This window comes from Rhinichthys klamathensis, unplaced genomic scaffold (genome assembly GCF_029890125.1).
Source record: "Rhinichthys klamathensis goyatoka isolate OS25496 unplaced genomic scaffold, OSU_Roscu_1.1 h1tg000243l_1, whole genome shotgun sequence".
In the NCBI taxonomy this organism is placed as follows: Eukaryota; Metazoa; Chordata; class Actinopteri; order Cypriniformes; family Leuciscidae; genus Rhinichthys; species Rhinichthys klamathensis.
The window spans coordinates 1,843,030-1,869,016 of NW_026606765.1; the positions used below are offsets into that span (position 1 = coordinate 1,843,030).

Below are 25,987 nucleotides of genomic sequence, written 5' to 3' on the forward strand. Positions count from 1 at the left end.
TCACAAAGACTGCGAACGCTCATTGATGCTCGAGGAGCAAATGTGCTATGTGAACTCTTGAACAAGATAAAGTATGCAATAATTTTGTTTTATACTAAATAGGTTAATATCTTTTACTCACACATATGTCTTTTGTATGGCCGATGCTTTCATGGAAGACGATCTTCTGTTCCTGTGATGTTCTAAGAAAAAAGAAAGTAATGCAAGTTTGGAACGACATGAGGTGAGTAAATGACAGCAATTTTGGGGAGAATTGGGGAAAGAATGACAATCCAACAAATAAATGAACACACAAGTTATTCATATATAAATATGTAATGCTATGTTCGCCTGCAAGGCATTACTAAATTAACAACACCGCTTGCTCTTTAGCTAACTACAGAATCTAGCTAGCCGTTAGCTGTTATCTATTATTTAGATTTCTTATCATTGAAATGAACTGAGACCATCAGCTGTGTGATGCAACCATTCTGTATTCAAATGCCATGTCACAGAAAATGATGAGCCTGCCTGAGGAAGCTGTTCATAAATCACCATATAAGCATTTTTATTTGTTGATATTTCAATGCATTATTTTATGTGGAGCTCTCATTCTGTTAAGCTGGACCTGTTACAATGCAAAAGTTTTCCACAAGCAGCTATTTTCCTTCGCAAATTTGTCAATTAGCCTCTCATCATTACTAGAAATAACATTTATTAGCATTTTAGTGCTGTGCAAAGCACAATCCTAACAGTATATGGTTACACAAGTGATACCTTTTACAAGTGTGGCATTGCCCACTGGAAAGTAAAACCCCAAATGAGATATCTTTAATCTCAAAGTTTCTCCAAAACGGCACTGAGATTAAATGGAGACTTTGGTGCTTCTTACATTTCAATTCACTCCTGAGGAAAAAGATCCCAGTAATCTCACAAATGTCTCATATGAAACATAACCAAGAACTTAATTAAATGTGATCTCAAAAACTATTATCAGCAATGCGGTGACCCTTTCCTGTAAATGAGAGATATTACGTAAGCATTAACACAAGCACTCAGGCAGAAACATTCACACTGACCAACAAAAACAGGACAAAATCTGTTTTTGCGCTTCAGTCGAAAGAGAAACGGTTGTTGCAAGAAGTTTAGCAGTCAAAGCAGCTTCAGAAAGATGGGTGAGAAGGAAAAGCTACTGTTCTGTTCCTTTCATCAACACACACACACACACACACACACACACACACACACACACACACACACACACACACACACACACACACACACACACATACACACACACACAGAGAGAGAGAGAGACTCTAGGTGTTCTCCTCCTCTCTAAAGCTCTCCTAATTGGCCACATGCTGAGTAATGTGACCAATGAGTTTCAGGGCCGGCTCTCTTCATTGAATGTGTGTGTTTGTTGGAGTTCCTCAGTGCATCTGACTCTTTGGTGTCTCCTACAGAAGTATCCGGATTGGTTTTACACCCTGGCCGAGGATCTACGGTTCCTCACAATCTAGATCCCGCTTGAACTTCTCAGAAGATTTCACACTTCGTCTGAAAACTCTGAGGAGTCCTTAATAAACCCCAAAGAGAGAAATTTGGTGAGTAAAACGGGATATTTTATGCTCTGTGAGAGAGATTATTAGATAAGATTTATAGCAAGAAAAGAAAAAAAGAAGATATTTTTCCTTGGGCGACCATGACCAATGACAGTCTCAGAAGACAAACTCTCTATTGAAAGCAAATCAGCATCCGGATCAGCACAGGGCAGTGTTTGTGTTTGCATGTATTAGTGAATCATTGTTTATTCATCAAGGATGCATTTTGGGTCATCTATGTTTTTGTGTCTTAAAGGAATAGTTCACCCAAAACAAAAATTGTTATCATTTACTAACCATCATGTCATTACAATATGACTTTTCTTATTCCATGGAATACAAAAGATGATTTTTTAAAAATATATCCAGGCCAATGAAAGGCAATGAGGAAGTGGGTCCGACAAGATCCAAAATGACAAAAATAGTAAAAGTAGCCAATATGACTCTTGCACTGTATAAAGACTAAAATGTATGTCTTCCCTTCCTTTTTTTTTTTTTACTATATCCCTCACACAAAGCTTTCATATGAGTCAAATGGACCATTTTAGTAGAATTTATAATAATTTTAAGGTGCTTTTTGTCCGTGAACCAGGCCCCTTTTTTACATAGAAAAAGATGGCAGAGATTCTTAAATTAATTTTTGCATTTCCAAGGTAGATTTTTAGGGTAAATGTTCTTAAAATATCCAAATCTCTCTCTATTCTCTTCTCCCTCTTTCCTGACTCTCATCACACACACACACACACACACACACACACCGAACACTTGAAATAATCATTTACCCATGAGCACACCAGACTCATTTGCACTCTGACACATTGAACTGTGTGCAGTGGAGAGTCACTCAGTTTTAATCAGACCAAATCTTTGGTTAAACTCGTAACTAAAGTCACCAAAACAAAACACATTGTTTCCATTCTAATTCATCTTGAAGTTCACATAAGTAAACCATGCACAACATGTGCTAAAGTTCAGCAGTTACAGTGCTTACAGTAACTGGCAGCAAAGCCAACCATATCAATCTCACACACACACATTATTGTACATCTATCTTTTGTGAGGACATTCATTGACACAATGCAATCTCTAGCTCCTTTTCCTAACCCTACCCATCACAACTAAGGCTACGTTCAGACCGTCAGTCCAAATCCTTTTTTTTGTGGATATCCGATTGAAATCCGATCAGATTTAGCAAGTGTGAACGGCAAAAAATCACATGAAATGAGATTTTTACAAATCTGTTTCGAGCGTCAGACGTTGTTTTGGGAAACATGCTGAAAGTCGCTGCAAAAAGAAGGTTGTGTTTGCAAAGTGCCGGACGAGCAGAAAATGACAACATGTTTTGCAAACCGGCGGAGACGTCAACACGGACTAAAGCCGGTTCTGCCGCTGCCTCAGAGGACATAGTAGTCCAGCGCAGTGGCTACACATTGTCATGTTGTAAATAAGGAAACATCTGTTTTGCAAACCCCTCCATGTTGTGGTTGTTGTTGTTGTTTTTGGCGTATACCTACCAATTGCCATTGAAACCAATGCAGATTTTACAGAAAACACAGTTGCGATACACAGTGTGGACAGTCAATAATTTTAGATCCGATTCCAATCGGATATAAACTCGGATTTGGAGTGACAGTGTGAACGTAGCCTAAATGCCTAACCCGAACCCATACCTTAAACCTATACTGTACCCTTAACCTGATTATAACCTTATCCCTAAAACCAAGTCTTGACCCTTAAACACTTTACTAAATTCTCACTCTACTCTCTGTGTCCTCAATTCAATGGTCTAAATCTCAAACTGGTTCTCACAAAGATAGTTGCACCGTACACACACACGCAAACACACACACACACACACACACACACACACAAGCAAAGGTCCAGGTTAATCTTATATCCTGGAATCAGCTACTCATTGTTTTGCTATTGTTTCCCATGTGTTGAAGTAACCATTCACAAGGTGAGGTGTCATTGAGGTATAGCTTAATAATTGCAGAGCCCGGAGAGATGTCAATCAAAGATATGATTGATGAAAGGGGGGAATCAAAGAAAATAAAGAACTGCTTGAAAACCAATCCTGAAATACAAAGAAAATGATGTACTTAGTTAGATTTCAATCAAACTAGATGTATTTAGTTTTTACAAATCAAATTTAAGTAATTTGTAAATGTTTAACCTATAGACATCACAGCAACAGAAGTATCCTGACATAAATATGTGTAAAAAGCCCTGTTTGCTAATATGTATCATGATGTAAAATCACATGGTATCCTGTATTTTGGTGTAAAAGAAAAAATACGAAAGAACATTTATATGCATGCTTATAAAAAGCAATTTTTCACACTAACTCAGTCCAGTCTGTAGATTTGACCAGCGTCACACTGTCAACTGAAAGCCCATCATTCATAAACTAATGAAATCTAGTGAAGACAAGCATTCGCATATTTGCATTAAAATAAAGGATTATGATTAATAAAACAATATGGTTAAGTGGCAATGACTCATTTTACATCAGCAAAGTGTTTGTGTAAGTGAATGGCATTAATACATATGGAGTTAAGTAAGTAACACATATAATCTGTGGAACACAATACATAAAGAGAGATGTGTTTTATCGCCCCGTGGCCAGACGCGATCACATGAAGAACATGCGCCGCAAACACGCACTAAGCTACAAGACGTACCTCACAGTCTACCGTGATTCATCATGTGATGAATTTTCTCATGAAGTTTAGGTCATGACGTAATATTCATGGCCTTGTCTAATCAAAAGTGTACTTCATGGAGAGGGACCCGCGGTTACATTGGATGAACTGATCCAGAATGCACTAGTGTCACCACCAGTATGTTCAGTTTAATTCAGTTCAAGGACTTTTACTTTGTATTTCTTCAGTTCATGCCTTGCTTTGTTTGATTTCCCGCCACTCTTTAATTACCATGGTCACGTCATTATTGGTTTAATTATTCAAGCTGTGTTCTATTAATGCTTTGTTTAGTTCACTATATAGTTGTACCCCTGTCTTCACTATTTGTCTGGTCATGATCACTTTTAGTTGGTGTTTGCTAATGCCATGTTCACCTGTTTTTGAGTATACCCGAAACTTTGTTGAGAACTTTATTCATCTATCTTTTTCTGTCTGCCTGCCTGCAAACACAATGTGACAACTAGAACCTTCAATTAAAGTACGAAAAAGTAGTAATAAGCATTTTGTCAATCTAATAATGTTTATAATCAAATGCATCCCTATTTCTCATAGACATTAACTGTGATAAAGCAAATAATATGTATATATATATAAAAAAAATGCTGGGTTGTTTCAACCCAAATTTGGGTCAAATATGGACAAACCCAAATGTTGGGTTAAAAATGTAATTTAAAATTTTAACCCAACTTCAACTTTCACTTTCAACTGTAAATTTTTTAATTAAATTTTTAACCCAACATTTGGGTTTGTCCATATTTGACCCAAATTTGGGTTGAAACAACCCAGCATTTTTTATACAGTATATAAATGGTAATAAATAAAATATAAATAAAGTTTATATCTATATATATATGCAGTGTATAAATGATGATAAATAAAATATAAATATTATATATATATATATATATATATATATATATATATAGACAGACACACACAATTTTACTTATAATTTATTTCAAAACTTTCTATCAATAAGTTTTTTTAAATGTTATGAAAGAAATTTTTATGTTTACCAAAGCTGCATCAATTTGATATTGTGAAAAATTATTACAATTTATAGTTTTCCTTTTTAATATAATTTAAAATGTCATTTATTCCTGTGATGCATGAATTTTCAGCATCATTATTCCAGTCTGCAGTGTCACATGACCCTTCAGAAATCTGATGATGATTTGCTGCTCAAGAAAAATGTATGATTATTATCAATGTTAAAAACAGCAGTGCTGCTTAATTTTTTTATTATTTTTTGGGAAACCATGATAAGTTGTTTTCATGATTCTTTAGCAAAATAACTATTCTTTTCTATTATTATAAATGTATTTACTATCCATGTGCATGCATCCTTGCAGAATAATATTAATTTCTCTAAATAAAAATCTTACTGACCCAATATATATATATATATCTTCCTAGTAAATATATGTATATATGACCATGGTCAGGTCAGGCTATAAGATTTATTAGCAAGTTGTCAAAATGCTAGCATTTGAAAAGATTTAAAGCAAACCAAGGTCATTTTCCCTCATTTAAGGAAACATCCTGAGGTGGAACATTCCCTCTCCTCATCGGAGAACCCGGAGGGCAAGTTAACATTTGTTCAATTAAAATGTGACACTCTCTTCTTCTTTACAGTTTAACCACAAGCTCTGGCATCCAAACACACTCAGGCACTTACATTTCGTGTGCCGGCATAATATTTACAGACACAAAGGGACTGAAACCCTATTCTTCATCAGGTTCTCTAGCACACAATCTAACACCATTAATTAATGTGACACAATGAAAAAACATTGTGCTACTGAAGTTCTTTTTTTATTTTTTATTATTATTTCAGTGCTTTGCTTTTTAGTATCAGACTAATTACTTGCAGTCTTCTGGTAGAGAGAGAGAGACAGCGAGAAAAAAAAGAGTGGATTAAACACACATTCCTGCTGTCCCTTCCACACACACACCCCACTGAGAAACATCACCAATTAAATCACCTGGCAGTTGAAATGGCAGATTTTTTTATTGAAATGTTAAAGGAATAGTTCACCCGAAAATCTGTCATTATCATGCCTCATGTAGTTCCAAACCCAAAAGGAAACTCTTTTTAAATTTTTTTATTGAGACAGCTGTCAAGGCCAAAAAAGTGTAAAATAATAATAACAATAATAAATACACCATAAAAGTAGCTATGGTATTGAACATTCACAACTTATGCACTATATATATGTTTCTTGACGTAATCCATTAGCTTAAAACTAACAGAATAGTGTTATTTCAATATTATTTATATACTATTATAGTAATTATTAATATTTTGCTTTTATTTTTTTATATGTTCAGTTCTTATTTTAATTTTAAAACATTTAATTAGTTTAAAACAGTTTACATCAGTAAACATTAGTAAATAGTTAATGTGCTTTTGTCAATTTTATTAGTTTTTTATATTATAAGATATATAATATAAAATTATATTATATGTATAATTATTTCATAAGCTTTAATTCATTTTTATTTCAGTTTAAGTAATTTTAGTACTTCAACTTCAACTTGTTTTAGTTAGACTTAGGGCAACATTTCTAATTTTCATTTAATTTTTTTTAATTTAAGTTTTCAAATTTAAGTTTTTCCATCTAATATTTATATTTCAATTTATTTTAGCCTATTGCCACATACCAAAAATGAAGATGAACACTTTTAGTTAGCAATAGCAACACTGGAACAGAAAGAAATTTAGGTTGATATTAAAAATCTCCCATTAATCTTAATTTCGTACATTAGAAATAGTTGGTTGAGAAACAACACAGTTTTTATTAATTGCATCAAATCTGGCACAAATTTTTAATCTGCAAAAGAAATTTTAGAGCTTTAATAGAAAATTAATGATTATCAGTGGAAAAACAGCTTCAAATTAAGTCTGTTCCTCGCAAACACATATGGAGCCCAACAGCCGACCTGGTTTAAATGCTTCAAAATATCTCCTTTTTGTTTCACAGAACTAAATAACAGGTAAGCATACAGGTTTGGAATTAATTTTTACAGACAGAATTTGAATTTTTTGGAGGTTGAACTATTCCCTGAAGAACATCAGATTTTCATATGTAAATGTGTAGAAATGTGCAGCTGATATCTGGTGCTCTTTGCTCATCTTTCCAGTTGCCAGCCGCTTCTGTCACCATGACAAGCACCACCAGTGACCAAAAGGCCGTCTCCTGCCCCCTGATGGCCAAACCTCATCGCCAGCGTCTGGTCAACAAGGGCGGGCGGAGCCTGATGCAAGGCAGTGCCCCAGGCTACAGGGAGACATGGTTGGGCGCCCTGCGGGACATGTGGGGGACGTGGCTGGCGCTGCGGTGGCGATGGGTGGTGCTGGCGTTCTGCGGCTCCTTCCTGCTTCACTGGCTGCTGTTTGCGGTGTTGTGGTACCTGCTCGCCCGTGTCAACGGGGACCTGGATGTGCCCAACCACGACACCCCACCGCCCGGACACGTGCTGTGCGTCAAACACGTGACGGGCTTCTCCGCCGCCTTCTCTTTTGCTCTCGAGACGCAGCTGACCATCGGGTACGGCACCATGTACCCCAACGCTGACTGTCCAACCGCCATAGCGCTGCTCGCCCTGCAGATGCTGCTGGGACTCATGCTGGAGGCCTTCATCACCGGTACACTCCACAGTCTTCTACTTTACTGTAGAAATATGCACCAGGTCTATATAGGAGATACTGTACTTTTGGAAATGAAGATTTCAAATGAGTCAAGTTTAGGTTAGGTTAAAAGGATGTTCCAGGTTCAGTACAAGTTAAACTCAATCGGAAATCATTTGGGATAATGTTATAATGTAAAAAAAATAGAGTTTAAGGTAAGATATACAGTATACATGGAGAATTTTGGGAGGATTTTAATACACAGATGTTGATTTTAAAAAGCACATACAGTATTACAAGCTTAACATTACACAGAAAGATTGGTAAACATTTCTTGCCCACTAAAATCATGTTAACATGCATATTCCCACTAATTAATAATTCATATGTTTATGTGTGTGTGTGTGTGTGTGTGTGTGTGTGTGTGTGTGTGTGTGTGTGTGTGTGTGTGTGTGTGTGTGTGTGTGTGTGTGTGTGTGTGTGTGTGTGTGTGTGTGTGTGTGTGTGTGTGTGCATATGAGTGCGTGTGTGTGTAAATGTTTACCAAACTTTAGAATCTCACAAAGACTTAGCTAAAGACTTTAGGTAAATGTACAGTAAGTCATGTGAATCCTGGTTCACATGATTTAAGGACAAAGATAAATGCAAATAAAAGAGTCATTGATGAATATATTTATTTAAAAAAAACTCATGAGTACTTTGCCTCTGAACAATGGGGTAATTAATGTAAATGCATCACTATTCTGGCTTTGTATTGAGCAGATGATCCTGAAGCCCTCAGAGGAAATGTAGAATGACCTGTACATGTCCTGCTATTGAACTAAAATATAAATGGTACTTGTGTTCTAAGTCTTTTTGGGGTCATATTGTAGATATTAAATACCTAGATTGCAGTTCGTTAGCAAAAGTACATCAACATATCCGCCACATTGGAAACGTTAAAACCATCCATAATCACAAGCAAGTGAATTAACAGATGCAACATGTTTACATTATCATTCTTAATTTTTGTCGATGCAGTGATAACTGGTTGATTAGTTATTACCTCTGATGAACGTCTCAGATGATTATGACTGTCACTGTGGTTCGAGAAGGGAAACGAGACACTGCGTCTTGGATGGACGCTATCGGGAACAAATACCCACTCTGCCATACCGCAGGGATGCTTTCCTCACTAGGTGAAAATATTTCAGTGGGCATAGCATACATTGACTCAACCGTCCATCCGGGGCAAGTATGTACAGAGACTGTCTAGTCATAGCGTTCCCTAAGCCATTATCTTCCAAAAAAATTGAAGATCCCTTAGCTGCTATGCCTCTATACTAGGGGAAGTCCCTGGAAACTTCCTCCGTCCCCAGCGGGCTACTGTATCCCCAAAGGCAGAGCTCTACGGAAAGAATTTGCCAGGTTGTGACAGCCGTTTCTCATCTGAGACAGCTCTTAGGAAATGCCCCGCCACAAGGATTTTTTTCTTTTCTTTTTTTCCCAATATTCCACTATCAACCTAGGCAATACACCTACTTCTGAGGAAAATGTACCTTAATTTTCATATACTGTTGTAGGCTGTGGCACAAGAATGGCAAAATACAAAACCTCTACTCGCTAATCTGGATAACTGAGATAAAGGAGGGCAAGGGACCCTACTTAAATACCCAAAGTAGATGGGGAGGGACACCTCACTCAATCCTAGGGCTCAAAGAGCAGCTTACCTAAGGGAGCCATGCTGTCTTTTTTTTTTTTACCTCTCTGATAGTGCTGCTTCTCCAAAGGGGAGAGAGGCTCAACCCCGAGAGCCACAGTGGAGTCCAGCCTTACTTTAAGACCCTTGAAATCTGGGGAGGCAAATCAAACTCTGCTCTATGTAAAATCATTTTCTAAGACCTAAAAAGGTTTGCATTATTCTTTTTTCTTTTCTTTTCTTTTCTTTTTTTTTGCACTTACTGTAGTACGAGACAGGTAACGAGGAGGGTACTCCTTAGGCGAACTTTCTGAACTCATTAGCATTGCCGAATTAGAAGAAAATGGCTTGCTAGAGATATAACGCCTGCTACGGCTCTTATTCTTTCTTAAAGCGCTGGACCACAGTGAGTGACAGATAACAATGAGGGACGGCCCCTAGGTGAACTTCCTCAACTCATTAGTGTTGTCAACTCACATGAGAGATAAACAGGTCAGTCAGGCATTTAATAACACACTTTTCAGGGAAGCAAACCCCTACTTAGAAACCAATCGCAGTAGTTGGGGAGGGGAAGCAAACTAAATAGCAGGAATACATGGCTATGATCATAATTTAGTTTCCTTTTGCATTTACCTGAAGAGAGAAATCAAAAAGGGGAGCGAACTCAACTATGTTTAGAAAGGACCAATTTGTTCAGTATACTCAATCCAAGGGGAAACCATTAATTCTGCCACCATAGGGGAGCACTGAGCCTTTAGCTTGAGAGGGGACGATGAACAGAGTATATATACTGTATCAACATGCTTCATCTTCTCTACCCTATCAGAATGTGTAGGCGGCCACCATAGGGAGCCGTAATTCATGTTGTGGGAACCCGTTAATAAGATTAGTAGAAGACAAGAGCCACAAGCGCCCGGATTGTATTCAGCTTCTCTATACCCAGGTTCCAACACCTGTACTATTCCCTTACTTAAACACCCAATGTATCTGGGGAAGGAAAGAGAGTGCTTACCCTCTCAATAGCCGTGTTTCCACTGCCGGCCAAAAGCGGGTGTGCTAGTGCGTGCCAGGGCCACTTGCGTTTCCACTGTCACTATCGGGGCTTGATCGAGCCTCGTCCAGGCTTCCTCTGGGCAAACGGCCAGGGTTTTTTGGCCTGCCTAATACCTTGGTCTAAAGCGGGCCAACCGGGGCTTGAGGAGTGGCCATAAACAAAGGCAGAGTTTACCTGAGTCAGGAGCTCATTTTCCATATTGTTATATCAGGCTACCAGCTAACTTCTAGATAGAAGAAGGAGGAAATATGTTATTTATCATCAGCAATCACTTCCCTGAGATCTTGTCTTTTCTTATTCGCGTTTCTCCTCCTGTGCGCTCTCCCTCAGGCCCTGCCTCCAGTCCTCAGGTGCAGAGGTGGAAAGAGTAATAAAATATTCTACTCAAGTAAAAGTACTACTACTTCAATGAAATTTTACTTAAGTACAAGTAAAAGTACCGGTCTAAAAATCTACTCAAGTAAAAGTAAAAAGTAGCTCATTTAAAACTCACTCAGAGTAAAAGTTACTGAGTTACTTTTTTAACAACGGGTGGGGGACTCTCCCGTGTAGGGTTGTAATGGTATGAGATTTTCACAGTATGATAACGTCTCAGAAAATATCACGGTTTACAGTATTAATCAATTATTAAATAAATAAACGGTATTATTAAATTTTGGTTATTATAATTAGTTAAAATGACAGTTAAATGAATGAAAACAGGGTTTTTTTTTTTTGGTTGAACAAATGCTTTTACTATAACAAGCTTGAAACCATTTGTTTGTTTTGTTTATTAATTTCAATAAAACATGTCTAATCAATTAAATTCAATAATTGATAATGAATTAGATTAACAACTTATTTTTAACATTAATAATTTATTAAAATGTTTAAGAATAATATAGTCCTATGAAATGTATTTTATTCAGAAAATAAATGTTTCTTTTTATGAAATTAAACCATGGACAAAAAAATATATTCCGTTAAATAATGTTTAAATAAAATGTATTATTGTTGTTATTATTATTTTGAGAAGTATGTTCTATTGTATGCCTACAATAGTAATATATTTCTGTCAGAATTTCTCCTTAGTAAAACCGAACTTTTATTTTGACAGGTTGTAGTGAAGACCCGTTTCAAAGTGTATTTGACAATGGTTTTTCTCAAATAAAATTATGAAAATGCTCATTAGGCGTTCTCTCAGAGCAGCTCTGGAAATGTTCATGTATTCATGTCCTCAAATTGCTTGTGAGACGCTGAAAACACCATGAACGTCACGCGTACTTGAGTATGTAGTAGACAAAGCGGCGCAGCTCAGCAGAACAAATAGGCTATATGTTTACATAGCAGTATTTTTGTGCTTAAATATTCACAAACCATGTAGCGACTGGATTTATTGCACAGTTCTACTTTCCATGTATTCATCCATCCATTATTTTGCGTGTTTTATGTGACATCTGCGTTATGTAAATTCCATTTTCATGACTGGATTCCGGGATTCCCTCCACATCACGTAAGTCATTCGGCTTTAAGTTATAATCGCGACATATACCTTTATCTGCAGGAGGGATGGTGTCCTATGTATCCTCCTTTTGCAGCCACTTTGCGTCCACATTTTTTGCAAATTGGATATCTATCCTCGAGGACAACCACGCGTTTTTTCTGCAAAGTATTTCTATACTGGCCATAATTCGCTTCATAAGAATTCGAGGGCGCTTTCAGCTCAGCTGGGTCTGCGTCATCTTTCTTGCGCGTTTGTTCTCCCGCCCTTCAACCAATCAATGCAGTAGTTTCCGGAGTGTGATTTTTTTTTTTCTCCCTTGTATTATTATTTTTTACTCAGTAATGGATTTGATTTAAAATGTAGCGAAGTACAAAACTTCAAACAAAACGTACTTAAGTAAAAGTAAAAGTACAGATTTTAAAAACTACTTAAAAAAGTAGAAGTACATAAAAAAACGACTCAATTACGTAACGCGAGTAAATGTAATTCGTTACTTTCCACCTCTGCTCAGGCGCGGGATGTATTTCCTGAATGCTGCCAAATGAGCCCTAGCCTCTCTTAACTTTCCAAAAACTTTCTCAACAAATATGTCAAAGAGGTCAGTGGGCGAGACTGGGGCATCGAGGAGAAAATTCTTTCCTTTCTCCCTGATGTCTGCCAAGTTCAGCCACAGATGCCTCTCCATGACCACGCGACCGATAGCAGCGGCTGTTTGTTTAGCCGTCCTGAGAGCTAGATCCATGGTGCGGCAGCAACTGCTTCAGGGGACAGTCGTTGGCCCTGATCCAGATCTTTTAGCAGATCTGCCTGGTAGGCCTGCAACACCGCAATGGAGAGATAGCTCGCTAAATATATTTTATAAATCTGGACTGCCCGGGTCCTGCCATCCAGCCATTCCTCGTAAGCGGGGCTGGCAGATTGAGAAGACTCAGTACACACTTTCCTTGCCTTCTTAAATCACATCCGCTTCCTCTTGGCTGGATGGTACCAACAACATGCTATCTCCTGGATCGGATGACTTGAGATAAAGCACATCCTGATCCGACTGATCGCTCGAGCCCGTGATCGAGGCGCGAGAAAGAGCCAACCCTTTCTCGAAATCCTCGGCCAGCTCGACCTGTGATCCCCTCAACCGAAGCCTCTGGTTTGCCTTGGCTTGTCCTACATCAATCGAGAATAGGGACAAACATGAACAGAGCCTTCTCATTGTGAATTTCTCACAATGGGCACATTCAGAACTCTCAAGCACTGAACGGGCATGATCCTCTCCCAAGCAATAAGTCAAGTCAAGTCAAATATATTTATATAGCGCTTTTCACAATACAGATTGTATCAAAGCTGCTTCACAGTATCAATCAAAACAACTTAACAGTGTTTGTTTATTACTGGAAAAAGACATTTAAGTTTGGTAGAGCTGATCAGTGGTATGATGGGTCATTTAATTTGAATATCCCCAACTGAGCAAGCCAAAGGCAACAGTGGCAAGGAACCGAAAAACTCCATCAAGTGACCCGATGGTGTCCTAAAACTCCATCAGTTGACCCAATGGAGAAAAAAAAAAAACTTTGGGAGAACCCAGGCTCAGTCGGGGCCAGTTCTCCTCTGGCGTTTATGAAGTAGAGGCCGAAATTTACAGTATAGCAATAACCGCACAGGTTGTATGTCCTCAGGTTTCAAAAACCTGGGTCACGGAGGCGCACTTCCTAAAACGTGGCCCAGGGGTGAATGACCCAATCTGCATGCTGCCATCTTGCCTCAATTGCACTCAGCTCTGAATACAGGTTTTGTTAGCCAGCCAATCAGCTGTGCTGCAAATGCCATGTGATTCATGTGACTCAACTATCCTGTGATTTGTCATCAAAGACAGCAGACAGGGAGGGGAGTCTACAGTATATACACTTTCTTAAAACATTTACTATAGTTACATGAAACATTTTCTTTCTTTCAAAAAAATGTATTGACTGTCAATGGAGAAAGATGTTAGTTACAGAATCTACCAGCAGGGGCCAGTCAAAACATGACTTCTGACCAGGATTGCGCAAAATTCAGAATTTAAGAATTATAAGTGTAAATTTGAAATGTACTGCCCCACAGGAAATTGAATTGGAAACACAATTCAGAGAAATCCAACAGATAATAGCATTGTGGAAAAACCATAAATGTATTAGAAATAAGTATATAACACAGATACAAATTTCTATAGGTGACATTTCTAACAACTCTATAAGGACTTTTCAAGGCGAGACACTACAGGTGAATAGGGTAAAAATGTTAACGTACAGATATCACCATGAAACTTAACCAGTTGATTACTCGCATGAATGGGAGAAAAAAATGTATTGCAAGTTTTCTGTAATTTTATGTTTAAATATGCTCATCAGGCTATATCTAATTAAATATGCACTAATTTGCATATATTTTGAAGTGACGTTTTTTGAAGATGAAAAAAACAAGGTTCAAAATTATTTTTGCATTTTGTTGATATATTCAATGAAAAGACATTTACAGAAGGGATTATGAATATCTCCTTTTGTTACCCTGTAAATCAGAAAATACTGCCAATAGCCTAAAAAAATTGATTTCCGCCCTATTTTTAGACATAAAATATCATATAAATCAGGCAAAGAATGATATATCAACAAATCCCTCAGAACAAACCAGTTAGGAAATAGTTAGGAATAGGACTGTAAAGTTTGGTGTATGTAGGTGCTACAGAAGTGGAAAATCGTCACTAGGAGTGTGAGAAAAAACTCATTTTGAGAAAACGGCCTTTAAAGATTTTTATGGGAAAATTCCACTAATTTCTATTGAAAGCCATGAATTACAGACAAAATATGCTTTAGGTCCATGTAAAATCAATGTGTCACACTGTTTAACCTCCAAAACTCATCATTGCTTCATCCATCACTGATCATAACATCCAAAACACCACTCAAAACGTCTCTGGTTACTGGTGTAACCTATGTTCTCTGAATAGGGAACGAGACGCTGCGTAGCTTAGGACGCAGTGGGAACGCCCTCTGGGTGTGCCGATTGTCTGAAGCCCTTATAGAATCACGCCAATTCATTGGCTGATAGCGCGGGCGCCGCCCCGACGCTCTTGCGTCGTCACATTATATTAGCGCGCGCCATCTGCTCCTCAGATTTCTCTGCCGAAAAAGGAGCTTGTCGGCAGCGCAAGGAGCTTGGCAGCGAACGCAGCGTCTCGTTCCCTATTCAGAGAACATAGGTTACACCAGTAACCAGAGACGTTCTCTTTCATAGGTTCACTCAACGCTGCGTAGCTTAGGACGCAGTGGGAACGAAATACCAAACTCGCCAAGCTAAGCGCTGCCGTAACTAGTACAAAGACCAGATAACTCACACGACTGGTTCAAGCAGATAAAACTTGGGAACCTGGAGTCATGTCAAGATCCAAACTATAGAATCTGACAAAAGTGTGCGGAGAGGACCAGCCTGCCGCTACACAAATGTCTTCCAGGAGGGCACCTCTAAAAAGTGCTTGAGAGGAAGCCACGCCTCTGGTGGAATGTGCCCTGATGCTAAGAGGTGAAGGCAGACCGCGCACCTCATATGCCAGTGAAATAGCCTCCGTAACCCAGTGGGCACATATCCCGGTTTCGGTCTCAAAGTCACCCTGACAAGACCAGGAGCGAAGTCTATACAAGTCTTGCTAACAGAAAGAGCTTGTAAATCCCCCACCCGCTTCAAAGAAGCCAAGGCTAACAAAAGAGTAACCTTGAGAGTCAGAATCTGCTCTGGAGCTGACTCTAAGGGCTCAAAGGGAGCTTCCGTTAAGCCCTCCAGGACGACCGACAGGTCCCAAGAGGGAATTCCAGGGGAGCGTACTGGTTTCAGGCGCCTAACCCCACGCATAAATGCTGAGACTAACCTCAATTTACCTAGGGGGATCTCATCCGACTCCCTATGAGCGGCAATAGCAGCAACATATACTCTCAGAGTAGTAGCGGCCGCTCCAGAAGCAAACTTCTCCTGTAGGAATTCCAGCACTGAACCGACTGGGCAGCTGACTGGGTCCGTAGCGTGTGTCGAACACCACGACTCAAAAACCCTCCACTTGGAGGAATATAACCTTCTCGTGGAAGGGGCTCTTGCACTCGCAATGGTCTCCTGGACGTCAGCGGGAAGACCAAAGCTCAAAGCTAGCGGCCTCTGATGGGCCATACGCATAACTTCCAAATTTCGGGGCGAGGATGCCATATCCTGCCCTGAAGCTGGGACAGCAGATCCTCCCTGACCGGAATCTCCCAAGGGGGAAGTTCCAGAAGAGGAACCAGCTCCGAGAACCACGGCTGGGAGGGCCAGAATGGGGCTATAAGTAGGAGACGGGCTCCGCTCTCCCTCACTCTGGACAGAACTGCCTGGATCAACTTGACAGGCGGGAATGCATAAAGTTTCTGCATTGGCCACGGGTGGGCGAATGCATCTATCCCCAATGGTGCTGGGGGGCTCAGGGAGAACCAAAGTGGGCATTGGGACGACTCCTGTGATGCAAAGAGGTCCACCTCTGCTTTTCCGAACACTTCCCAAATCAGGGCAACTGTTCGGCGGTTCGACAGAAAATCTGCTGCGAGGTTCAGGATCCCAGGAACATGGACTGCCCTCAGTGAAAGGAACTTGCCCTGAGACCACAGGAGAAGGTGGCGCGCATGCCTGTCCAGGGTGCGCGACCGTGAACCCCCCTGTCGGTTTACATGAGACACTACCGCCATATTGTCTGTTCTGACAATGACATGGTGTCCTTCGAGAAAGGGGAGAAAGTGAAGAAGGGCCAGGGAAACAGCTCTCAGCTCCAAGCTGTTTATGTGCCAAGAGAGAGTCTCTCCAGTCCAGACCCCACATGCTGGCCTGCCCTCGAAAACCGCACCCCAGCCGGTCAGAGAGGCGTCCGTCGTAACCATTTGGCGACGGAAAACTGCACCCATGTCGACCCCTTTCCGAAGGAAGAGAGGGTCCCGCCAAATTGAAAGGGCGCGGAAGCAACTGCGCGACACCTTCAACAGGCGAAGAGCCGGTCCTGTGGACCGGGCACCTGAGAGTTTCATCCACCACAGAAACGGTCTCATGTGGAGCAACCCTAGGGGAAGCACAGGGGATGCTGCGGCCATGAGACCCAGAAGCCTGCGGCAAGTGCCCACAGAAACACGATGGCCGAGCGTGAAGCGAGCCAAACATGTCAAAAGACTGGAAATCCGGGCAGGAGCCAAACGGGCCTGCATCAGAACGGAATCCAGGCGCACCCCTAAGAAAACTGTGCTTTGAGTTGGGGTAAGAACACTCTTCTCCGTGTTCAACCTCAAGCCGAGAGACTGAATGTGACGAAGGACAATGTCCCTGTGGTGAGTCACTAATTCCCTGGATTGGGCTAAAAGGAGCCAATCGTCCAGGTAGTTGAGTATACGGATGCCCTGGAGCCGCAACGGGGCCAGAGCAGCATTCATACACTTTGTGAACGTTCTCGGCGCTAGAGCGAGACCAAAGGGAAGGACCCTGTACTGGTACGCCCTCTCTCCAAAGGCAAACCTGAGGAACCTCCTGTGTCGCCGTACGACCTGAATATGAAAATATGCATCCTTCAAGTCTACTGTCACGAACCAGTCCCCTGCTCGAATTTGAGATATGATAGCTTTCAGCGTCAACATCTTGAATTTCCCTTTGTAAAGGGAGAAATTTAGCCGGCGCAGGTCCAGTATTGGTCGCAGACCTCCGCCCTTTTTCGGGACCAAGAAGTAACGGCTGAAGAAGCCTTGCTCGACTTCCTTCGGAGGAACCTCTTCTATTGCTCCCTTGAGGAGAAGGGACGAAATCTCCTGCTGTAGTACAGAAGCCTCTGAGGCGCTGTTGACTACAGTTGGAAAGACTCCGTTGAAGCAAGGGGGCGGGCGACAGAACTGAAGTGTGTAGCCGAGCCGAACCGTGCGGAGGATCCAAGGCGATACCCCTGGCAGACGCCTCCATTCTTGAAAGAAATGAGAGAGAGGAAGAGGAGTGTTGCAATGTGGCGGACATACCTGAGTTAGGGTGATGCGCTGACTCCTGTGGGGTGGCGTGGTCCAACGTGAAGGAGGGCACTTGACGTCCTGACACGTAGCGGGAGGTACCACTGCCTGTTTGATCAAGATCATAGGGTCTGCCTGCTCCTGAGGAAAACCGAAAGTGTCTCCGAGGATGCGAGCAGCAGGTATCAAACGCGTCGGAGGCAAGGGGAGAAAGCTGAACACGTCTCCGTCCTCCTGCGCCGTACGGTTTGAACGAGGTCGAGTAGTAACTGCACTTCGAAACACGCCGGGTGGCGAAAGTGACAGGTTTAAAGAAGGAGAGCGAGTTAGAGGTGGGCAGAAACGCTTTCGCGGTCTGTCCCAACCTCGTAAATCGGGGGAAGCTCTCCTCTTTCTGACCTGCGGGTCAGGAACGATTCGAGGAGGCTGGAGCGAAGGGTTTGTTAGACCGCTTCAGCTCCAGACGCTTATGAGGTCGCTGGCGGGGGAACGGGCGACCGCGGGCTCCCCAAACCGTAGCAGGTGGGGGATGAACCGAGTCACTTCTCCTAGCAGCAAAATCCGGCCTATGAGACGAACGTTCTCTGGTTGAGCCAGGGAGGGGTTAGAGAATTCCCTAGCCCTCCTGGGCATAAACTGCCTGAGGGCAGCTGACTGGGATTTTGCGGCCCGAAACTTGTCAACCACAGTGTTGACCGCCTCCCCAAACAGTCCAGATTGAGAAACTGGGGCGTCCAAGAGGAAAACCTTCTCTTTGTCACGGATCTCTGTGAGATTAAGCCATAGGTGGCGCTCTGCAGCAATCGCCCCTGCCATAGAACGACCTATAGCGCGTGCGGTGTGTTTGGTGGCTCTTAAGGCCAGATCCGTGGCCTTACGAAGCTCTTTGACAGCTTCTGGCGTAATTCCTGTTCCCTCGTCCATCTCCTTCAAGACATCCGCCTGGTAGGCTTGGAGGATGGCCATAGTATGTAGGGCCATGCCTGCCTGACCAGCTGCCATGTAGGACTTTCCGATAAGGGCGGAAGTAGTCCTGCACGGTTTAGAGGGAAGGAGGGGGCGAGATTTCCACGACGGAGCAGACGACGGAGAAAGGTGAGTAGCCAACGTTTCCTCAACCGCTGGAATGGCGGAATAGCCCTGCTCCACAGAACCAACAAGGTTGGTGAAGTCAGCGGCTGCCGCGTTTGTTAGACGCGCGGAAAAAGGCTGCTTCCAGGATCTGGAGATCTCGTGATGCAGATCACTGAAGAAGGGCAGCTTTCTCCGCTCAGGCCTAGAATTAGGGCCACTTAAAAATCTCTCGTCGAGTTTAGACGATTGTGCTCGTCGGGCCAGTCGATAGAGAGCTTCTCCGTAGCGCGCGAAAGCACGTCGATAAGCTCCGTGTAGGCCGCAGTAGGCCGCGCCTCCTGGCCGCTAGGCGGGAGACCGTCAGTAGCTAAAACAGGCCCGAAATCCTCAGAGTCCGACACTGTAGTGTAAATAATATCTTCCAGCCCGAAAGAAACCGTCTCGCGCGCTCTCGGGCTGGGGCATAAATAATCATGCGAAAAACTCGACTGGCCGAACACCGCGTGCGTGCTCGGGAGAGGGAGGGAGAGAAAGGGCCTGGCCCGTCTGCTCGTACTCTATATCCTCGAGCTCTACATCCGAACCCCAGGTCGCGGATTCCAACGAGGCCTCGGCAGCCTCGGGAGCGCGACGGGGGGGAACGAATGACTCCTTCTCAAAAACCGCGAGCCGAGAGCGGAGGGTTTTGAGAAGCAGGTTGTCACAAAACTTGCATTTAGACAAGCCTAAAACAGCCTCACGCGCATGCGAAAAACCCATACATTTAATACACTTACTGTGAGGGTCGTCGTTCGCAATAAAGCGAACGCATGGCGGCGGGCAACGACGAAACTCCATAGCTCTTCACCGCAAGGAGAACTGAGTTCCACTATTCGCAGTCGCTGAAGTGCAGATGAAGAATGCTGATGATAAATCCGAATTATTTGGGCCAGAAAAACCGAGACCGAAGGGCTAAGATGGCCGCTTTGTGAAGGCAGAAAAATCTGAGGAGCAGATGGCGCGCGCGTGCTAATATAATGTGACGACGCAAGAGCGTCGGGGCGGTGCCCGCGCCATCAGCCAATGAATTGGTGTGATTCTATAAGGGCTTCAGACAATCGGCACACCCAGAGGGCGTTCCCACTGCGTCCTAAGCTACACAGCGTTGAGTGAACCTATGAAAGAGAACATCAAAACAACACATCAACAGTCCATCCCACAGGTGAATATGAATCTGCCTGAGGGACTCAGAACCAGGGGCGTCACTAGGCCCTTTTTAGGGGGGCTTCAGCCCCCCTAAACTTCTGCCTAGCCCCCCTAAAAATGTGCGATTAATGTAGGCTACACAAATTCGTGTTCGCTTCAGTCTTGTTATAATCAGATTCAGCGCGTTCTTCATCTTCAATCCGCAGCGGCGCCGACAGAGAGCACGTCAGAAACAGAGGACAGGGTGTGTGTGTGTGTGTGTGTTCATGTGTGTTCATCTGAGCCTCATTGGTCTGTCACTGCTCGTCAATGTCAGAATATTTGAGATGACCAATCAAATCAAAGTAGGCGGGCTTTATGTTCACAGACGCTGCTGAGCGCGAATTTTAACAGTGCGACTCGACGCGTACGGTCAAGTGCGAGATAAGATGTAAGTAGCTAAACTTAACATTTCATATTTAACTTTTTTTAGGTCATAAATGTTAAACGAATGACAAAAAATAATCAGGCAAACTAATATAGTTTTGTCTAATTTCGCCATTTTGAACTGAAAATAGGCTGTAACGTGACTCATGTAATGTAATAATTAGTTTACAAGAAACATTAACAAAGCCGTTTTCATCATGTTAGGCACAAGATTAATAATGAATGTGTTCATATTGAGGATATAATACAAATTGTAGCCTTTAGTAAATTAAAAAACCTCAGCTTTAGGAGGGGAAGAGAAAGGGATGAAGAGACTGAGAAAAAAAGGAAGAGTGATGGAGATGAGAAGAGAGCAGGTATTGACAAATAATCTGCCCACTGACATGGTTTTAAAGCTATTTCTTATCCTTTTTTGGTCTTCAAACGTCTTGAAATGCACATATCAGAGAAATAAAAAAATTGAACCCCCTACCAACCTCAAATTTAGGACCTCTGTGACTAAAGCCCTGTCTACGGCCCTGTGTTAGGCATAAGATCAATAATAAATGTGTAGCCTACATATTGTGAATGCATTTAATAAACTTAATTCCCTTTAGTAGCTTTCAGTAAATAAACGCGTCTGAGAAAATGATTCATAGGCAAAATCAACCTATCAATTGGCCCTATGTTTACTTTCTTCACTGACAGACAAAAATGAAAAGCCTATATCAGTCAAAGCTCAGCTTTAGGAGGGGAAGAGACAGGGCAAGATAAAAACAAAGAGAAAAAGAGTGTGATGCTGATGAGGAGAGAAAAATAATCAGCTGCCCACTATCCAAGTTTTTTGGCCTTCAGAACATCTTAAAATGCACATATGTAGATCAGAGAAATCAAAATTTTCTCGGGGAAACCCCGAACCCCCTTATTTGCCCTACCTCACATTAGGGACCACAGTTATTATAAAACCGTGCCTTTGCATCGTAATGAAAATGGTTAATAGTGATCTTTAGATCCTAAACTAAAGTGTTAAATTTTTTTATTTTTTTTAAAAAAAAATCATATTGGGGGCTGAGCCCCCCTAAAATGAAAATCCTAGTGACGCCCCTGCTCAGAACCACTTTAGGATCCCACAATTACAGATTTGTTTAGTATTATATAGTAATTATATTATACAAAAACTGAAATGTGTTGTGTAACGTAATTGTTTTGTATAAATAGTGTGTAAAGTATTGTAGGCTATATGTGATGCATGTATACAATGTCAGAGCGCGTCACGTGACGATTCTGAACAAATCACGTTGTCAGAAATTGGCATCAGCCGATGAGATTGCGCCTTTCGAGTTAAATCGCCCGTTTTACTTTCACGATTGGTTGCTGATAAACAGGAAATGACCATATTTGGATCCGATAGCGTAAAAGGAGAGAGAGAGCTTTCTAACGGTGTGTGTGCTGTGAGTGATGACAGGTTGCAGACAGCAATCGCGGAGCAGCGGGATGATTTAGATCGCCAACTTTTGTTGAATTTATGCGAAATCTACACACGCAAACAGACAAAGTGTAGTAAAATAAAGACCTAAATGTGTATTTTGGACTTTTTTTCAGCACAAGTCTGAAAGAAGACATGTTGTTAAAGACAAATAGCCCAAAATCTCAAAATTGACCAGTGGAAAAAAAACTATGTTTTTGCCTGCCGCGTCTCGCCTTAAACACCTGTTACGAACCTCCAGTGGAACGTCCAGGGAGGGAGGAGGTTGGCGACAATAATAAAACCATTTCGGGTTGAAGGAACAAAGGATACCAATTTATCAACAAGTATGGCGTTTATTTACAACATTAAATAACCAAAAGGTACAACAGATACAAAAAGGTAAGTATCAAAAAGGTACAACAAAAAACAACTACAAACACTAGTATTTACCACCCTCTCTCCACTGAGAGAGTAAACCCCAACACGAGGGTCAGACTTGTTACACACTACTGCACGGACCCCACTAACGCCACTGCAGTATCACCCAGCTCCGGTACGCTGTCTGTATAGAGACGTCTGTTCTCCACACACTCCTCTATCAGTCTGCCTGTTCTCTTCCCTTTGTAACAGCGCCCGCTCTCCTGCTGATTGCCAACAGGTGTGCACACTAGCTGATTGCCAATTGGAGACAGGTGTGCCCACAGGACCTGCAGAAGACAGACAAACAGCAGTACACCTGGGCAGACACACACACACACACACACACACACACGCACACACGTAACACTCCCCCCCATAAAATCAAACTAGGGGTTTGACTAAGGATAAGGTCACAATTCACTACCACTTGAGACAGAACAAAACAAAAAACACTCCCACCTAATCTCAGACATCTCCCATCCCCCCCAGCGGATGAATAAGGAAACTTCTCACCCGCGAGACAATGCGTCGGCTATCACGTTGTCAGCTCCTTTCTTATGACGGATCTCCAAGTTGTAACCCTGCACCAACAGAGCCCACCTCATCAGGCGTTGGTTGTGGTTATACATTTGGGACAGGAAAACCAAAGGGTTATGATCTGTAAATACAACAACTGGAGAGGGGTTATAACCAACATAGACTTCAAAATGCTGCAAAGCAAGCAGCATTGCGAGGGTTTCTTTCTCTATAGTGGAGTAATTGAGCTGGTGTTTCTTGAACTTGACAGAGAAGTAGCTAACCGGATGACAGACATCTCCTTCTCCATCCTGCAACAGCACAGCACCAGCGCCGGTGGCACTCGCGTCCACCTCGAGCTTAAAGGGAAGAGAAAGGTTTGGCGCAGCCAGGACAGGGGCACAACAGAGAACAGATTTCACTGCTTCAAAAGCATGTTGACATTCGTCCGTCCACAGGAACGGGACAGTGGGACTACACAAACTAGTCAGAGGGGCGACAACTACTGAGAAGTTTTTGCAAAAACACCTGTAATACCCAGCCATACCAAGGAAACGACGGAGCTCACGTCTAGTTGTAGGGGCTGGGTAGGTTAGTACAGCAGTCACCTTGGCGTCAACAGGTGGGCTATGGCCAGGTCTGCAGAAGTGAAACCCGAAATGGTTTTATTATTGTCGCCAACCTCCTCCCATCCCGGACGAGCCCCCAAATTGTTACGAACCTCCAGTGGAACGTCCAGGGAGGGAGGAGGTTGGCGACAATAATAAAACCATTTCGGATTGAAGGAACAAAGGATACCAATTTATCAACAAGTATGGCGTTTATTTACAACATTAAATAACCAAAAGGTACAACAGATACAAAAAGGTAAGTATCAAAAAGGTACAACAAAAAACAACTACAAACACTAGTATTTACCACCCTCTCTCCACTGAGAGAGTAAACCCCAACACGAGGGTCAGACTTGTTACACACTACTGCACGGACCCCACTAACGCCACTGCAGTATCACCCAGCTCCGGTACGCTGTCTGTATAGAGACGTCTGTTCTCCACACACTCCTCTATCAGTCTACCTGCAGAAGACAGACAAACAGCAGTACACCTGGGCAGACACACACACACACACACGCACACACGTAACAACACCTATAAACTATCAGACAAGACTTCATTCAAGCAACATTCAAACTTTGTCTTGACGAACTACCTTTTCCAAAAATTATTATTATTATTAATTTACTTTATTTAATAAATTATTTTTGCAGTTTTATTTGACTTTTTTTAATTTTCAATTCAAAACTTTGTTCTGTCACTTCACAGGTGAATTTGTGGTTTTGTTATTATTGTTATTAGCCTAATACATTATTTATTGAGCTTTTTTAATTTCTGTTCCTTTTCATTCTATTTCCTTAAATTCCAATTCTTTGTCTGCTCCATCAGGTGCATTTGTGGCAAAGTTTTCCCGCTCTCAGAAGCGCTGTGACGGGATCCTGTTCAGCCCTCAGGCCGTAGTGTGTGAGGTCAGAGGTCGGCGCTGTTTGATGTTCCGTGTGTGTAACCTGCTTCCAAGGCCGCTGGTCGACGTGTACGTGAGCGCCGTTCTCTACGAAGAACGTGGCGATCACGAACTCCACCAAACTGCAATGGAATTCAGCGTTGATAACCTGGGGTCACGACCTTGCCCTCTTTTTCTGTCACCCTTGACCTTTTTTCACCCCCTAACTCCCTCCAGCTCCCTAAACAACGCCCCAACCAACCAATCGCACTTTGAGTTAGTGGTGTTCCTGACCGCCTCTCAGGAGAGCACGGGTTCTGGCTACCACAAGAGGACGTCCTACCTGCCCGACGAGATCCAGTACGGCAGCTGCTTCACCAGGGTGACGTCTCTGCACGGAAAAGGCCGGAACAAAACCCAAAGCATGCGCTATTTTGACATGCAGCCCTGTCCGCTCACACTCCCCAACACACACACCACAGACACGCACACGCTGGAGAAAGAACACGTGGTGGTCCAGATTAACGGGGAAGGCAGTGACCGGGTGGAGTAGCAGCGGTTATGTTTTTATGCAAGGGTGTATAAAAAGTGTATTTCATTTTATAACACAACCTCCAATGTATGACTTTTTTTTATCCTAAAAGACAACCTCAGTTAGTTATGATCTGTTATGTCACTCCGTCCCAATAGGAAACCATTTTTGCTGCTATGGAAACAATGATTCACATTCGCATCCTTCAGTACTTCTGAACACACCATGACAGATGTGTAAGACCATGTCTTCATTTGGAAATATGAGGAATCTCCAGTGATTTATTATGAGAATTTTTCACCCTGAATCCACTGACGCCACACAACCATCATGTTTGAGCCCTTATTTATTTGGCACCTGGATCATTGCGTTATCTGTCCGAGTCAGAGGGGCCATTTTTAATTTATAAATTATTAAAGCCCTACATGGACAGGTTTCCTCCTTGTCCATAAAGTATTTTTTATCAAAATACATGAATGTTAGAGATATTCACCCAAAAATGAAAACGTATTTACTTTGCCTTGTTTCATGTTCATTAACACCCCTATTAAGTGCCTAATACAAAACTTTTTTGTTTGTTTGTTTTTTTCACCAAAGTCATGAAATGGACATTTGGATCGAGAGATCAAACACTGTACTGAACATTAACAATGCTGTAAATAATAAAGTATATACATAAATAAATAGATTATTCACTAGATTATTTTTGGGGAATATTATCAGTGCAATGCAATCT

At 42.0% G+C, this 25,987-nt stretch overlaps 1 protein-coding gene across 2 annotated transcripts; it reads left to right on the forward strand.

The window, feature by feature from the left end:
- Positions 1 to 208: 208 nt before the first annotated feature.
- Positions 209 to 25,624, forward strand: kcnj13 (potassium inwardly rectifying channel subfamily J member 13). Of its 2 annotated transcripts, XM_056265969.1 has the most exons (4): positions 209 to 223; positions 1,446 to 1,586; positions 7,433 to 7,937; positions 24,665 to 25,624. In XM_056265969.1, exons 3-4 carry the CDS (start codon positions 7,454 to 7,456, stop codon positions 25,270 to 25,272), a joined length of 1,092 nt encoding a protein of 363 aa, XP_056121944.1. In that variant the 5' UTR covers positions 209 to 223; positions 1,446 to 1,586; positions 7,433 to 7,453; the 3' UTR covers positions 25,273 to 25,624. The 2 variants fall into 2 exon arrangements, with proteins under 2 accessions (XP_056121944.1, XP_056121943.1); XM_056265968.1 differs by lacking the exon at positions 209 to 223 and having other exon boundaries at positions 1,353 to 1,586.
- Positions 25,625 to 25,987: the final 363 nt, after the last annotated feature.